The sequence below is a fragment of the Pogona vitticeps genome, chromosome 11, assembly GCF_051106095.1.
Source record: "Pogona vitticeps strain Pit_001003342236 chromosome 11, PviZW2.1, whole genome shotgun sequence".
NCBI lineage: Eukaryota > Metazoa > Chordata > Lepidosauria > Squamata > Agamidae > Pogona > Pogona vitticeps.
Genome location: NC_135793.1, coordinates 9,864,466 through 9,880,802, shown reverse-complemented (window position 1 = coordinate 9,880,802; position 16,337 = coordinate 9,864,466). Strand labels below are relative to the sequence as shown.

The 16,337-nt window shown below is 46.7% G+C and overlaps 1 protein-coding gene across 4 annotated transcripts in view; it reads right to left on the bottom strand.

Moving 5' to 3' along the window:
- The window catches only part of PCDH19 (protocadherin 19), a 142,976-nt gene extending 130,619 nt beyond the window's left edge, over positions 1-12,357 (bottom strand). For all 4 annotated transcript variants that reach the window (XM_020802122.3, XM_020802123.3, XM_020802124.3 and 1 more), the window contains exons 1-2: positions 8,969-12,357; positions 4,211-4,538 (exon numbers count right to left, since the gene is read on the bottom strand). In XM_020802122.3, the coding sequence (XP_020657781.3) occupies positions 4,211-4,538; positions 8,969-11,115 (2,475 nt within the window). In that variant the 5' untranslated portion in view covers positions 11,116-12,357. The remainder of the gene's footprint in view (positions 1-4,210; positions 4,539-8,968) is intronic.
- Between the last annotated feature and the right edge of the window lie 3,980 nt (positions 12,358-16,337).

The window sequence follows — 16,337 nt, the reverse complement described above, 5'->3', positions numbered from 1 at the left end:
GCAAAGGCCAGAAATATGGAACATGAACACTGATATTGCACTACTCACACCAATTCTAGTGCAATTCCAAGCCCAATCCAAAGAATCTATGCTTTGATGAAAGCTTTAAACGGTTTGGGACTAATTCATCCAAAGCAGTGGTCTCCAACATTGGGCCTCCAGATGTTCTTGGACTACAACTCCCAGAAGCCTTCACCACCACCTCTGCTGGCCAGGATTTCTGGGAGTTGAAGTCCAAAAACATCTGGAGGCCCAAGGTTGGGGACCACTGATCCAAAGGACGGCCTTCATCCATACGATCCTAGCCATGCTTTAAGATTAGCTTCAGAAATCCTTCTTGTATACCCATCAATAAGAAAAATAAGGTTGGTAGACATAGAAGAGAGGTCTTCTCAATGGTGGCCCCTAGACTTATAAAACTTCCTTCCAAGTGAATTAGGCTTGAGTTCTATGGTTCATGCTTTCAGTGGAGCCCTTCAAATTTCTCTCTTCTAGGCTCCCTTTCCCTCCAGGGCTTTATGTGATTCCAATCTCTTGATTTTATTTATTGGAAACCATCGTTTAGAGATTCAGGGACGTGCAATGACAAAGCATACAAAACGCAACAGACCTACTGAAACTATGAGAACTTGGGGAAATAAACACTTAGGTGAATTCAGTTGATTCCATGGGCCTCCTCTATAGTTGGAACACATAATCTGATTTTGTACTTGGCACCTTTCTTTTGAACATACTTTGCAAAGCCCTGGCTCAGAGGGACATCCTATATTGCCATTGTCATACTAAACAAATCTTGTTTCCCATCATTAAAAGGAAAGATAGTTTTTGTTATTTTTCTTTCTTCCTCCCCTATTACATTTAACACTGTGGGACCAAAATATGTGACAGCACCCTGAACATGCACCCCAACATTTACATTTTCATCTTCTTAATTAATCTGCTGCTTACACCCTGCAGTAGTATTACACAGATTTTTCTACAGGAAAAACCTACAGATCATATGCACCAGCATTAACGCCTGCCTGCCTGCCTGCCTGCCTGCCTGCCTGCCTGCCTGCCTGCCTGCCTGCCTGCCTGCCTGCCTGCCTGCGCGCCCACCCGCCCAACTAACTAACTAACTAACTAACTAACTAACTAACTAACTAACTAACTAACTAACTAACTAACTAACTAACTAACTAACTAACTAACTAACTAACTAACTAACTAACTAACTAACTAACTAACTAACAATGCATGCAAAATGCCTTCCTTTCAAAACAAGGGGAATTTGCAGCCATATGCTACTGTGTGGAAATGTTCTAATTCAAGGTCCCCATCAACCAGTCATAACTTTCCCTATATGCCCTTCCCATTCATTAGTAATTCTTCATTCCCTGCCCCTCCCAGCCATCCATTCGACTTCTGTAGCCACTGAACTTGGTCAGTCCCGTTTGTGGAAGCAGAATCTCTCCATCACCACAATTTGCATTTTAACCTAGAGATTTTTGTTTTGTTTTGAGGGGATGGTATTTCTGCAAATTCACCTATTAAAAGGTGCCATTTTGGATACATAAACCAGCAGAACTCAAACCCTAAATGTTGAAAACAGAGGAAATAATCCCATGTGAAAACTAAAATCTGGCAACTCATGTCACCACAGGCCAACAATATCTATATAGACAACTCCAGCTTCCCAATAATTATGTCACATTCACGATGCCAATAAATTCATAAAGGCACCAAGCTTTTATTGGTCTTTATACTTCTATACACAATTTTTTACAATCCAGACAAGGAAGACTCATCTACTGCCCTCTGTGCTTGCAATGAAGATTAAAAAAAATATTAATCCAGGACTGCCTTGTACTGAAGCAGACAACTGATCATTTAGCCCAGTGTTGCTAACTCTGACTTTCAGTAATTGGCTGTCCAGGGTCTCCACGCACATTCTTGGAGATCCTTGGTCTCCCCTGATGGTCTCCCACACAAGAACTAACCCTGCTTGACCCTACTTAGCTTCTGAAATCAAACAAATTGGACATATTCAGGGTGGAACGTTCAGGACATGAACAGAGATAGGCCATATCACCATATGGGCCCTGCCATGTTTTGTGAAATTAGGAAACAAACAAACACAGAAGAACCATACTTGGCAACATCTGGCCACTTCATACACACTACCAATGAATGCACCAATTCTAGACCTCCAATAGTATTTAGCACAGGTTATGAACGGAGGCTGAAATGCTACAGTTCAATCTCCATTCACAAACCATGCTAAATATTATTTCGACTGCACGGCAATGCCTGAAAAGCCTGAAGGCAGCCACTGCAACACAATCACATTGGGGCATAAAAATAGTAACAACATGAACACAATCAAACAAAAATCAATCTTGAAAACATATCTTTGCATCTATTTTTGCCTGGGAGGACTGGAACTATAATGGGTGCACCCAGTGTATGATTTAAACCAGAAACTCAGGCAAGCAGGAAGGATAGCAGTCTTGGGATGGAAATTTCCGAAGCTCAGCTGCTCATCATGACAATCCTTATAACCTGGCTCCCAAGAAAATTCCAAAAAATGCAGCCAGGTATATTGATCCATGGCAATAAAACCAAGCACTAGTAGGTTTTTATTATCAGCACAAACAGGTTGGGTGTGTCTTTTTCAAGCTGATGGGTTTTATTGCCCTTTTAAGCCAAGCACTCCAAAATGTTTGTATTGCAACAATGGGTAGCTTCGTGTGAGAGCCGGTGCAGTGGAGTGGGTGGAGTCCTGGACTAAGACTCGGGAGACCTGGTTTCAAATCCCTGCTCAGGCATGGAAACTTACGGGGGATGGGGGGGGTTGATGACAACGTTAAAACAACTCCTGGAGCATCTCGCATACCTAAATCCTGTTAGGTAGACCTAAGTCAGAAGCAACTTGGCATCTCATAACAGATGAGCACAACATGTTATTGCTTGGAAAATCCACTCTGATGACCATTCCGCCCCAACTACTATATAGGATGCAGCTAAACTCTGAAAGAAGACCTGAATGTCTGATGGTCCTAGTAAATTATGTCTTTGCACCTGATAATCCCAAAGCCCCTGTGTTTTGACACCGCTAACCCTGGTTCCACAACAGCTTCAAAAGCATAACTGTCCTGGGGAGTCAAAGCATAGACCACTGGTTCTTAACCTTTGTTACTCAAATGTTTTTGGACTGCAACTCCCAGAAGCCTTCACCATCAGCTCTGCTGGCTGGGGTTTCTGGGAGTTGCAGTTCAAAAGCACCTGAGTAGCAAAGGTTAAGAACCACTGGCATAGACCATCAAATTTGTTGTCAACAGGAGATACCTTGAGGCCCCAGGGAAGGCTACAAGATGGTACCAAGGCAACAGCGCTCCCTTGTGATCTGTCACTAAGAAGATATTTGAGGAACATACACATGGAGGTCTTGTAGTGCCATTCTGGCTGATGGCCACTGATCGTTCCCTCCTCCTCTGCAGATTTCTCTAAATCTCTCTAAAACTTATCTAATCCAACACCCATAACCATCTCAAAAATATTCCAGCTCAGATCTCTCCTCCTCCATGGATTTGTCTCATCCTATGTGAAGGATGTCCAGCATCTATTGTGTAAATCTTTTCCTTAAGAAAAATCTTCCTCCTTCATGCAGATGTTAAACCATTACCAGAATTTTCTCCATCGCACAGACGCTGACCTTGATTGTACCCAGCAGCCACCAATGACCTTTCAATGACTTTACACAACCCCCATGAAGAGCCATACTGGTGCATCTGTTCGCGTCCCAAATGGACCATGGATGAAGCCATCAAGGCTGGATCTTTTGCATTTAAATTCATATCCCCCTCTTCCCGTGTTTGTATCAAGGCCTGTCTATTGGGGCTACTATCCATGCTTCTAAAGAAGCAGGTTCTGCTCCACAAAAGCTGATGCCAGAAAGAATTTCAGAATCTTTAAAGTGCCACCACCAACTTTGTTGGTTTTGTTGCAACAGATTAAAACAGTGACGTCTTTGGAAGTGTCTAAAGAAGCATCTAACCTAGCAGGAATGATCACCTCAAAAATTCTTAAGTGCAGTGTTTAAAGGGTTCCCCTTCGAGCACGATCCAGCCACAAAGCACCTAGTTTTCCTCCCAATAGGGCATGCCAGGAAATAACCCTTCCTCTGTCAGAGGGAATGTTCCCCCTCCCTTGCATCCCCGCCACGGCTCACCTCTGAAAGTGGCATCCCGTTGATGATGAGATCTGGCTGCTGGGCACTCTGACCGGTGAATGTGTGATGGTAGACGTGGTTGGACCCCGTGTTCCTGTTGTTTTGGTTCTCCACGTTGAGAAAGGTGCTTTCTGACCGGCGGCAACCCAGAGGCAAGGTCTGCTGATGATAATCAAAGTAGTTGAGGGATGAGGTGAGGGAGGAACAACTCACAACATTCATTTTGTCCGTCTCCTCAACATCCCGTGGCACCAGACGGATGTCATTCTTGCTGATTTTTTTCTTCTTGTTGGATTTCTTTTGGTGCCCATAGGAATACTCTGCAATTCTGCAGGACACAAGAAAGGAAAGTGAGTACCTTACTTCCGCCTCAAATTGTAATCTAGTCAACAGAGATTCCCCGAAGAACTGGTTCCTATCCGCATGCAGGGTCACTGGCTTGGCTCTTGCAAAACAAAATGGAGGGTCCTGGGTTTATCTTTCAGAGGCATAAAAAAGTTTTGTTGATCGGACACATAAAGACAACAAGTGAGGAGGAATAAAAGCGGGGAGAAAGTTCCCCCCCGGGTTTTGTCTGTTGCTTAGAACTGCCGGGATCTAGTTACCAGAGATATAGTTCAGCCTGCAGAAAAGGGAAAAAGAATAATTATGTAAAAATCCATGAAGCGAAAAGGGTAGGCAAATGCATTTCCATTGGTAATAAGGATTTGAAAACTTATTTAAATGTATTAATGCAAAGGTGGAACACTAAGATGGATATCAGCAGGGAGAGGGACGGGTCTGTCTCCTCTTCCACAGCCTTTAGCTCTGGCACGGCTCTCCTCTCCTACTTGCCCACCGTGCGTTTTTCCCCCTCAAAACTAGAGAGCGCAAGCTTGTGTACAGTTCACTTGTCATCTCACTGACGGCAAGTTATAAAAAGTGGGCAGAAGGGGCAAACCTTTCAACCTGGAAAATAACAAATCCCATTTGGTCTGCTTGTAGGGAATTTCTGCAGATGAGTTATTTTTGGAAACTTATTAATAAGATTGATATAGGCTCCAGATTTCTTTTTCCCTTTCGACTGCGCTCCAGTCTCATAGCATCTACCACATTAATTCTTGCTGTTCTTATTTGTACTCACACTGCCGTTAGACAAATTATAAAATCCTTCTCTCTTTTTTATTCTTACGGGGGGAGGCAAAAGCCCACCATGTTGTGTCTCGGAAGGAAAAATTATCTGTTCGACCTTCAGCCAATTTACAAAATGCACCTCTGCTTTGTCTGTTGCACCCAAAGAAGGACAGGCGGCTGTGGACTGAAGGGAGCCTGGAGGAAAGTTATCAGTAAACAAGAACCAGAAAAATAATTAAAAACATGACCGCCTTTAGCGTTATCTCTGTAAGTCTAGATTGCTGTCTTGGTGATTTGGTATTACTATCGGGGACTGTGTAGCGTTATCAGTGCCACACAGATGTAGATCTGCACAGAGGATGCCAGGAACCTCAGCCTTCCCAAAGGAAAAGGTCCAACTTTAAGTAAAGACTGGAAAAACAGTTGTTTCCAGACACCGATAGACCATTAGAGTCTGAAAACCACTGCATTTTGAAAATCCATTGTGATGATGAAACAGCAAGATGAATAATCCCGGAGGATTTTAGCACAATAAATAAAGAGATGGCCAGGAGTGTTAGGAAGGGAGGGGACATCAAGTAAAAGAGGACTTTTTTTTTCTTCTCTTTCATCTGATGTGTTGAGTGAAAGAGCATATACTGGCACTTCAAAGAGGCATGCAAGGAAGGAAGGACAGAAGGCCTGCTTCTACTATACTACAATCTAAATCTCAATAGTGTAGAAAATAAAGCAAGAAGGAAGGAGAGGAACAAAGAAAGCTTTCTCCCTACCAAGTCAGAGAGAAAATGACTTGGTAAAGCCTGGAAGACCTGCTAGACTGCACAATCTCCACTCGGCTTGCAGGAGCTCTCCAAAGTCCCACACAGAGAGGGGCCTGCAGTCCGTGATTTTTCTGAGCCAAAGAGAGAACAGGGCAGCGTCTGCCAGCAAAGGGGCTGTGGCTCAGTGACAGAGCATACGCTTTGTCGGCAGAGGGTCCTGGGTTCGATCCCCAGTACCACCACGCAGGGCTGGAAAAACCAGCCACTGCTAAGAACACTGAGTGAAATGAAGGCATGTTGGTCTAAGTCAGCTTTCTGAGTTCCCCAAAAACGACTGAATCAAAGAATTTTAGCCAAAAGGTGATGCTAATGGGCAAAAAAGAAAGAAAGTAATGGACTGGAAGAATACAAAAGGAACTGGGCACCAGAAGACTTTCTCTTTTTTTTATTATATTAAAGAAGTATTGAACCAGAGTTCTGAAAACACATAGAATGGAGATCTCAGGATCCAACACAGTAAGGGACAGCCCTCATATTGAGCTCAAAGGGCCACACGAAGCCCACCTACCGGGAGTTACTGCACACGCCCCTCTTCTCCTGCTCAGGTTGTATAAAAGGTGCTTCCCTCCACTTTCCAAGCTCTCTTGGTATCTTTATTCACAACCCTGTCCTGCTTCATCCCTCGTGTACTAGTCAAGAGTTGCTCCTCTCATCAAGCATGCAATACATTTTAGCAGATCCCCAAAACTGGGGTTTCGGGATTTGCTAAGATGTATTGCATGCACTCTGAATGAGCCATTGACATTTCAAGATTCATTCCTACATACAGCTCTCTGGGAAGAGATCCCCCTGGACTCAAGAGAGCTTACTTCCAAGTAGCCATATGTATCAGGCTATTTCTGTTGGTGCCACTAAGTTTTTCAAGTTATTGCAGTTTAGAAGGCAGGCATTCATTTTGCTGTCCTGTGTGTGAGAGGGGCTGTGTGTTTTTATTTTTTCCTTTCTATTGACCAATTATTTAATTAGCGTATACTTCATTAGTCTCTAAGCTATCACACGAAACCAACTAGTAATAAGAAGTACAAATCTGTAAGGGGCGTTGACATGGACTAGAGGCTTCCCACCCCCTTCCTTTAGTGACTATTCTTGTTTAATGGGCCGAGCTTGTAAAAAAAAAAAAATTTGGCACATTAGTACTCATTTAAAAGCCAAATCACTCTTAAGAACCGGCACAAGCAACAGCTTTATTTGCAGCCGGTTTTCCCTTTTTCTTTTTTTTCTGTATGCAAAGACACACAGACACACCTATCATCACAGAGCGATACAGGTAACAATGAAATTTAAAAAGGGGGACTGGAAAACCCTGAATTCTCTTCTATCGTTATATCAGCCAAAATAAAACTTTAAAGGCAGCACATCTTCCCAGGCTCTCGTAAGGGCCAGAAGCGTTTTGTACATTTCAAAAGAAAGGGGCAAAATTAATTTCCATCCCTTCCATCTGAAATGACAGAGGACTGAAGGAATGGGAGAAGTCATGGCTATTTCGCTCATAACAGGATTAAACCATTTATGAGCTGTTGCAGCTGCTCCTTTATGGCGCCCAATTGATATTCATGTGCGGTAAGCGTTTGTCTACTAACTTGTGCAACACAGAGAATAGCAAGAGACAGACAATAATCGCCTTGCTGTTACATATTCAAGGGGATCAAATCCACGTCTTAAGATTTCAAAAGACTGGGGGGGACCCCATACACCACCCTACGTTTTAGACTTTAAAGGCCATCAAAAACAGATAAAGGCATCTAATTAAAAAAAATAAGAGGGCCGCTTTTCAAATGTCAGATCAAAACAGAAAAGAGCTGGGAACAACCTTTCGTCCTCTTAGCAGTGATTTAGATATAACGCGGGATGGAGTGGGGAGAGATGGCTTAGCTCTTCATCCCCCTTGCCAGACTTGGAGCCCAAGATCCAAATTCGGAGAGGAGAGCGGGGGGGGATGTCCTTTTTATCCCCCCACCATAAAAATGTAAACGGGCTTTCTAATAGCTTGTTCTGCCTCCCGCCCACCTTACCCAGCACTATCCTCGTATATTTCTAGCTGAACTCTGTTTTCTTTCATCTCCCCCTTTGCAAGTGCCCGGGGTTGCTTTTACAACCAACCCTCCTGGAGAAAACGGGCAGGGTTTTGAAAAAGCATCCACAGTGACCTCATCTGGCGGGCATGAGATATTGACAGGGTTGCAGAGGCCCGGGGGGGGGGGAGGGGAGAAGAAGAAGAAAGCAGGGGCCATCTGAAGCCACTGACAACAGCTATGGGTTGATTCATCACTACAGCACCTACTGTCCAGTCAACCAAAGAGGTGTCTCCTCCCAGCCGCTCTGCACTTCCAAAAAAGAAAAATAAAAAGGTAGTAATTCATCACTGCATTCATGCCTGAGCAGAGCTGCTCAAAGTGTGCATTTACACCTACATGCCAAACGTGGGTCATGGGGCTCCGCTGGTTCGTTCTTTCCCTCGCCAACACTCTTGCGTTAGAATGTTTTGATGTGCAGTCTTTGAAAAGACTACAGAAATTTGCACACATACGCACATATGGGCCTTTCCCCCCACCCCCCAGCCAAAGACAGGGCAGAAGGGAAAACAGATCCTATCAGCTGTGTATTATGGACCATTTATATCCAACCACAGAATTAAATCCACTTAACCTCAACCAGGAAACGGCATTTAAGAAACAGAGAAGGCATTTATTCCAGATATGGCATTTTCCTGGAATATCCTTAGTATGCTTTGGATTATCATTTTGATTAGCAGCAGCAGTAATAATAATATGTTTTAACCATGACATTATGCATACACTGGAACCAAGAAACAAGTAGATTTTACCTGCAATTGTAGGTCCTAATTTCTTTGTTATCGCGCTTACACTTGACTGCTACGAAGATCATGGTGACAAACAAGATGGCAGCAATAGAACCCAGGGCAATTATAAAAATGAGGGACAAGTTAACAGATCCTATGGATTCCTGGGCATCCAGGGCCGGAGAGAGATATATCAAAATCAAGGCAGAAGCGGAGAGAGATGTTTTCCCATGGTCATGGGCTACTACAATCAACTCATAGGTAGTCTTTGAATTCTCCCCAAATGCTCTTGTGGTCCTTATCTCGCCATTGACCTGGTCTATCTCGAAAAATCCTCTGTCTCCTTCTGCCATCTCATAGGAGAGTCTCCCGTTTTCCCCTTCATCATAATCATCTGCCTTGACTACGGTCACCAGGTATCCAACCCCAGCGTTCCTAGGGATATACACCTCTGCAGTCCCATTGACTAGTGGAGGGGCGGTGATCACCGGGGTGTTGTCATTGACATCCAGGACAATGACTCGGATGGTGGCATTGCTTTGTAAGGAAGGGTTGCCTCCATCTTTGGCCAACACCTTGAACTCAAAAGACTTGGTCTGCTCGTGGTTGAAGGACCTCAAGGCATAGATATCGCCCGAGTTGGGATTGATGGAGACATAGGTGAAGACAGGCATGTCTCTGACTTGGGATGGCACGATCTGATAGGAGACGCTGCCATTGAGGCCTAGGTCAGGATCCCTGGCAGAAACGGATAAGAGGTAGGCCCCAGGGGTATTGTTCTCCTGAACAATGACCTGGTAATATGGTTTGGAGAAGTGGGGGTGGTTGTCGTTTTCGTCCGTGATCTTGACGGTGAAAGACTTGGTGGCTTGAAGAGAGGGGATCCCGTTGTCCTTAGCCTGGATGGTGAGGTTGAATTGGTCCCTTTGTTCTCTATCCAAGCGTCCGTCCACCAAGATGGTGGAGAAGCTCTCGTATTCTTGCAGGCGGAAGGGCACATTGCCCAGCAACTTGCATTGCACCCGGCCATTGGCACCAGAGTCTCGGTCAGAAACTCTCACCAGAGCAATGACATAACCAGGTGGTGCATTCTCACTGACCTCCACCAGTTCGCTGTTCACAGAGAGCAAGTTAATAAGAGGGGGGTTGTCATTAGCGTCTTGCACAGTGACGGTCACCTTGCAATGAGCAGGAATAGAGTTGGGGCCAAGATCTTTGGCCTGCACGTCCAACTCGTAGGCATGACCTTCCTCATAGTCAATGGCCCCAGTGACCATGATCAGGCCTGTCTGGGGGTTAATCTGAAAGAGGTCCCTGGCTTTTTCAGACACATAGCTGTGGATGGAATACAACACTTGTCCGTTGGTGCCCTCATCAGGGTCTGTGGCGTTCAGGCGGATCACCGGTGTGCCCGGAGGAGCATTTTCCGGCACGCTGACTGTGTACGACGGCTCTTCGAAGAGAGGGTTGTTGTCATTGGAGTCAATGACCCTGATGTTCAACTCCACCGTGCCAAAGTTGGGTGGGTCGCCGCCATCCAGAGCTGTGATCATGTAACTGTAATGAGACTGCGTTTCCCGATCCAAGCTCTTCTCCACCACCAGCTCTGCAAAACGAGAGCCGTCTCCCCGCGTCTTGGTCTCTAACCCGAAGAGGTCGTTGGGCGTGATCTCGTAGCTCTGCACGCCAAAGCTGCCTGAGTCCGGATCGTAGGCGCTCTCCAGCGGCACCCTGGTGCCTGGGCTAGCGGTCTCCGAGATCTCCAGGGCAATCTGGTCCGTGGGGAAGCTGGGGGCGTTGTCGTTGAGATCTTTGATCTCCAGCTTGATGACACAGATCTCCATGGAGCTGGACATGACCTCCAATGAGATCACGCACTTGGGGCTTTGCCTGCAGAACAGATCCCGGTCAATCTTCTGCTTAGTCACCAGTAACCCTGATCCAGGATTAATGTCCACCAAGTGCGGGGCAGAGTTGGAGATCACCCGGAAAGCAGTCGGTTGCCGGGGATCCAGCACGAAGCCTGCATCTCGGGCATCTTTGGCGATGTTGGCAATCACAGTGCCGGCTCTCTGCTCTTCCTCCACGGAGTATTTCAAGTTGATCAGGGCTCCGACTCCAGTCCACAAGAGAGCCAGAAGAAACCGGAGCAGGGGGCACAGAATATCCATAGCTCACGGCTCAATGCACCCACTGCCTCCTCCCCCTTCTCTCTTGTTGCCTGTTGATTTTGCGGCTGGGAGGGAGGGACGGAGGGAGGGAGGGAGGAAAAGAGCTGGGTTTACTAGGTTTACTAGTTTGGGGGGGGGTTCTGTCACAGGCAGAGAGGAGGAAGCGAATCAGAAGGAAAGGGCTGCCGGGAGGAGAGGCTGGGGAAGGAAGAGGAGCGTTGGATGTGGTTACTTTAAGAGCTAATTGTCTCTTGTTTCCTTACCACACATCTTAACAGCTGTACTCCCCAGCCAAGGCAGCACACGTTTCTTTCCCCCCCACACACACAACAAAAGACAGAGAGAGAAGCAAAATGCCTCTTTTCTTTCACCGTGGGGTCAAGGAGAGTCCTAAGTTACAGGAAAGGCAAGTCGCTTTTAAATATGAAAAACAACCTCCACCCCCCCCAAAAGGGATTACAGACGTACACAGATATATACTAAGCGCTGTCCGACTCTTGGGGAGGGGCCTTCCTTTACTTGCACCTGGCATGTGCTAAATTTCTCCCTTTTTCCTTCACCCCCTACTCCCCCCATACACACACACACACACACACACACACAATCACAGAGACTTTGATGCACAAAGTGAAGCCTGAGGGAGGGAGGAGGGAGAGAAGTGGGCAAACTCTGCTTTGCCAAGGTCTCTTAAAAAAATGGGGGGGGGGAGGGTGTTAAGAAATTAAAAATTAAAGAACAGGATGAGGAGGGAAGCTAAGTAAGGCTGAGGCAGAGAAAGAAGGAAGGATCTTGTCCGATCCATAAGTCACAGAAGATTCTTTTTTAAAAAAAAAAGATGCTCGGGAAGAAGGAGGGGGGGCAGGAAAAAGGAAGGCGGCGGCGGGAGGGGGGGCAGGATCGGGGTCGGAATGGGGAGCCTTTCGGAGGGTCTGGCCTCGGGAAATGCCGCCCAAGCCCCCTTCATGCGCCGGATGGGGAAGGGGCAGAGTCATCCCAGGAGTTACCGGCGTTGGGGCTGCGGGGGGGGGGGAATGGGATGGGGGGGTGGCAGGGGCGGGAGGGAGGCCGAGCCGGCGGCTGGAACCCCCGTAGTTTAAAGGAAGTGGGGGGGGAGAGACAGCGGAGGGGGGGGGGAGTTAAATAAAGGGGAGGGCGACGGAATGAGCGCCCAGGGCGCCCGGCTGGGCAGCGGGAAGCAGGTGGGGGGGGCAGGGTGGGGGGGAGGTAAAGGCAGAGGCTTGGACGGGGGGGGGAGAGAGGAATTCAAAGGCACCGCTGTTGCAATCCTGCGCCGGGTCGCCTGGCCGCCTCTGCCGCTTCGCCTCCTCTCTCGGCTGCTGCCCTCATGATTATCTCGCGTTCAGCATCCTCCGAGCCGCCGATCGCCGCCAGACCCCGGGAAGAAGCGAGGAAAGTTTGGTGGCCAACCTCATCGTCCCTTTTTTTTTCTGGGGTTCTTCTTTTTTTTTTCTTCCCTCTTCCTTTTTTTTTTTTACCCCCCAGGAAGCAGATTCAGTGAGGCGGTGGGGGGGGGGGAGAGAGAGAGAGAGAACTGAACCGCCACAACAACCTGCAGGAGGAGATCGCGATTGCTGGCTGCTTTTTTTTCCCACCCCTTTCTCTCTCTCTCTCTCTCTCTTAATCTCTTTTAATACGAAGTTCTCTGGAAGCCAATCCGCGGCTCCGCTGGGCGGGCGACGAAACCCTTTTTGCAGAGAGGCCAGCCAGACCGCAGTGGCTCTCGCGACGCTCCTCCGAGGGTCAACTCCGCCGCCGCTGCTGCTGCTGCTTCTTTTTTTAAAATTTTTTATCTGCAATTTCAAAATAAAGCTTGCCCCCCCCCTTCTTGCCTCCAGCCCCGGCTGGCTTTGGCAAGCGCTTGGTCCTCGTCCTTCTCGCTCTCCTTTTGCTCTCTCTCGGTCTCCCGCGATCCGGTGGCGCGAGCGCGCGCGCTCCGAGCCCCGCCGCCGCCGCCGCCGCTGCTGCTGCAAAACTGCCGGCCACCCGCGAGCCGGAGAGACACAGCGGCTCCGGTCCGGAGCTACGGCAGGGCCACAGCCAATCAGAACCCCGGGAAGCGCGTTCCAAGCCAAAGGGGAGGAGCCGCCGAAGAGCAAAAAAAAAAGGGGGCGGGGCCTGGAGGATGAAATAGACAAAAGTGGTACCCAAGGGAGGCAGTGGTCAGAGCATCCTCGCCTTTAAAAATATACATACCTATAAAATATATACATATATATACGCACACAAACACACTAACCAAGGATGCAGGGGGGAAAGGAGTCGCTTTCGGGGACAGGGCTGCTGGAAGGAGGATGGGGTATTTCTTCTCTTTTTTTTCCCCTCCTTTCCACTTTTTCGGAAAGAATTCTCCAATTTAGATCTCTTCTTCCATCCGGCAAGATTCGTAATTTTTTAGTAGAGCCAGTAGGTAGGCTTTCGTGAACCGCAGCTCTCTTGGTCCTCTTGATATTGCACAAAATATATGGAGGGTGTTTGTGTGTGTGTGTGTGTGTGGAGAGAGATTGTGTGTGTGTGTGTGTGTGTGTAGAGAGAAGCAGGAATGTGTGTGTGTGTGTGTGTGTGTTTAGAGAAGCAGGAGTGTGTGTGTGTAGAGAGAGAGAAGCAGGTGTGTGTGTGTGTGTGTAGAGAGAAGCAGGAGTGAGTGTGTGTGTGTGTGTGTGTGTGTGTATGTGTGTAGAGAATGGAGGAAAGAAAGCGACATGGGGGGGGGGGTCTGGCTTGTTTTTATTATTTGATTCGGATCGGCTGATTGGGATCCTGCCGGTCTTGGGGTGGCGGCTCTTGTTCGCAGTTGTGGTTTTTTTTTTTCCCTCCCTCCCGACCTCCTTGTGAAATCCACTTGTTCAGATATCATGAGACGGCGGGCACTTTGCTTGGGGCAAAATCCTCCGACGCTTTTCTCTTCCCCTAAACTGCAAGGACGCACCTGTGCTGGGAAGCCTGCAGGACCAACGCCTTGGCTTTAAGTCCAGGAAAGCGAGGAGAAAGCGAGCCACCAAACAGGGGTAGACTTGAGATTTTGCAAAAGCAAAAAGTGCACTGCTCCAGCACAGTCTCCTGCGTTTTTCCTCCGAAGTCATAAAATGACAGCTTGCCGACAGATTTGCAGCCGGAGCGGGGGTTAGCCACACAATGACCCTGCAATGTAGGCTTCTGCTGAGAGATACGAAATTTCCCCGGACTTCATAGCAAGGCTGAGGCATGACCCTGTTTCCTCCCCAGCAAGCGCATTAGCACTGCAGCAGCTTGTCTTTTGTCTTTTATGCCACTGGAAGCAACCTGCCTGCCACAATTTCATCCGATGAATTTGAGAATCGTAAGGAGATCCTCTCAAGGATCCGATTGCAAGCGCCGCAGAGAATTAATGCATATTCTAGTGTAATCTAAGAACCGGTAAAAACTACCTGCTTCTGTCCAAGAGGAAATCTAATTAGCGAACCTTTCTTTAGTTTGCAAAAACCATCACAGACACAAAGATTCCAATCAGCATGTAAAGACGTGTCTCCTACAAATGCTTTTCTTCTTCTTTTTCCTGGCCTGATGAAGGTTTCGGTGTGATGTAAAAGTTTCCTTTTTTTTTTTTAAACTACTGGTGGGTCCAAAAAAATTGATACAGCAATTTCTGCTTTTGAGGCCCTCGTTTTATGGCACAGGGTAGATTTGTGTTGGCTTTTTTCATCCCCAAACACACAAAGAGAGACATACAAATATTTCTGTTGCTTAAATCTGTCTTAATCCTAAACATAGGAATTTGTCTTGAATGAGGTCAACTCTCCTTAATGAATTTAGCACTATAAAAAGAAAGAGAGGAGAGGACACCTCCTCCTCCTTCCCCCCCCCTTTCTTCATTGTCTGGGCTTGTTAATTACGGTCACAGATGAATAGAAAACCAGGGTTGTAGGAGGTCTCCCATGACTTGCTTTCAAACAAGCTGAATCCTTAAATCAATGAAACCGAAAAGTATGCTTATAAATCAATCAAGCTGCCTTGGGAATTGATTTCACTGAACAAGGGCCTTGTCTAGGTTTCTTTCTGTTTGATTTTAGTTTAGTTAGGCTCAGTATATTGCTTTCTGTCATTTGTGTATTTCAATTCTGGCCCTTTTCTTTAAGATAAAAAGAGAAAGAAAGCGGGCACTTAAAAGGAAACAACTAGGAGGGTTAATCACCAGCCATCTGCCCCATGGTGTAGGCATTTTTTCCATACACTCTTAAAGACTACATGGAGGTTTCAGTCTGTTTTCCCAAGATCAGGATTTTCCCTGGCAAAACAGCAATTTGTCTACAATTTAAAAGGCAAATACATGATCAGAGTTTAAAAGGTCCCAACAACCTGCCATATGCTTCTCTATCTGCAATAGCGATATAGCCAAATAAACTAATAATTAGATCCTGAAACAACACCAGTGGAGCCATAAAGATTTGTTGTAGCAGCACCATAAGACTGGTGAAAAATGCAATAGATTCATAACTGTCTGTCTAGTCAACTATCCATCCATCCCAACTGTTTTCCTCTAAGGGATGAGGGAATGCCTATGGATTAAAGAAAAGAAAACCCATCCACAGGGCTGTCCCAAGGAATTTTGCTACCAAAAAGGAACCGTACAGATCACGAGGCACTGTACCCAGGACAAGCACATGAGTTTTCAGGATGAGGCAGCAAGTCTCCCTGCCCTTCCCTGCCCTGCCCATCAAATCACAGTCAGGACCAATTAAGTAACTAGCAACTTGATGGCCTTTCTGGGCAACTGAAGCCTCTTGCCTGGGGCAACTGTCTCACTCTGCCTTATGGTAGGGCTGGGCTGGCCAACACACCGACTTCCTGATGGGACGGAGAAAACATGCTTGCATACAGAGTGTCGTTGCACATAAAAATGGGACAATCCTTTGTTCTTTCTTTCGAAGGAAAAGCAGGTATGGGTTTAAAGAAGATGGAGTCTCGACATTCAGGAGTGGGGAACTCCTTACCTCAATGGCCACAATGCAGCACACAATTAAGTGTGCATTGATTTCAGTGCACTTAACTATGCATCATGTTACAGCCATTTGCTCAGTTTACTTTAGCTCAGCCACCTTCCCGATAACCTGTTACTTACTGTGAGCAAACGGTTTATGCTAAGACCAAGAAAGTAATATGTGCTACATTCCTTTATCCACGTTCCTGGAAGTGAACCCTGTCAAACGCAGCAGGACTTACTTATT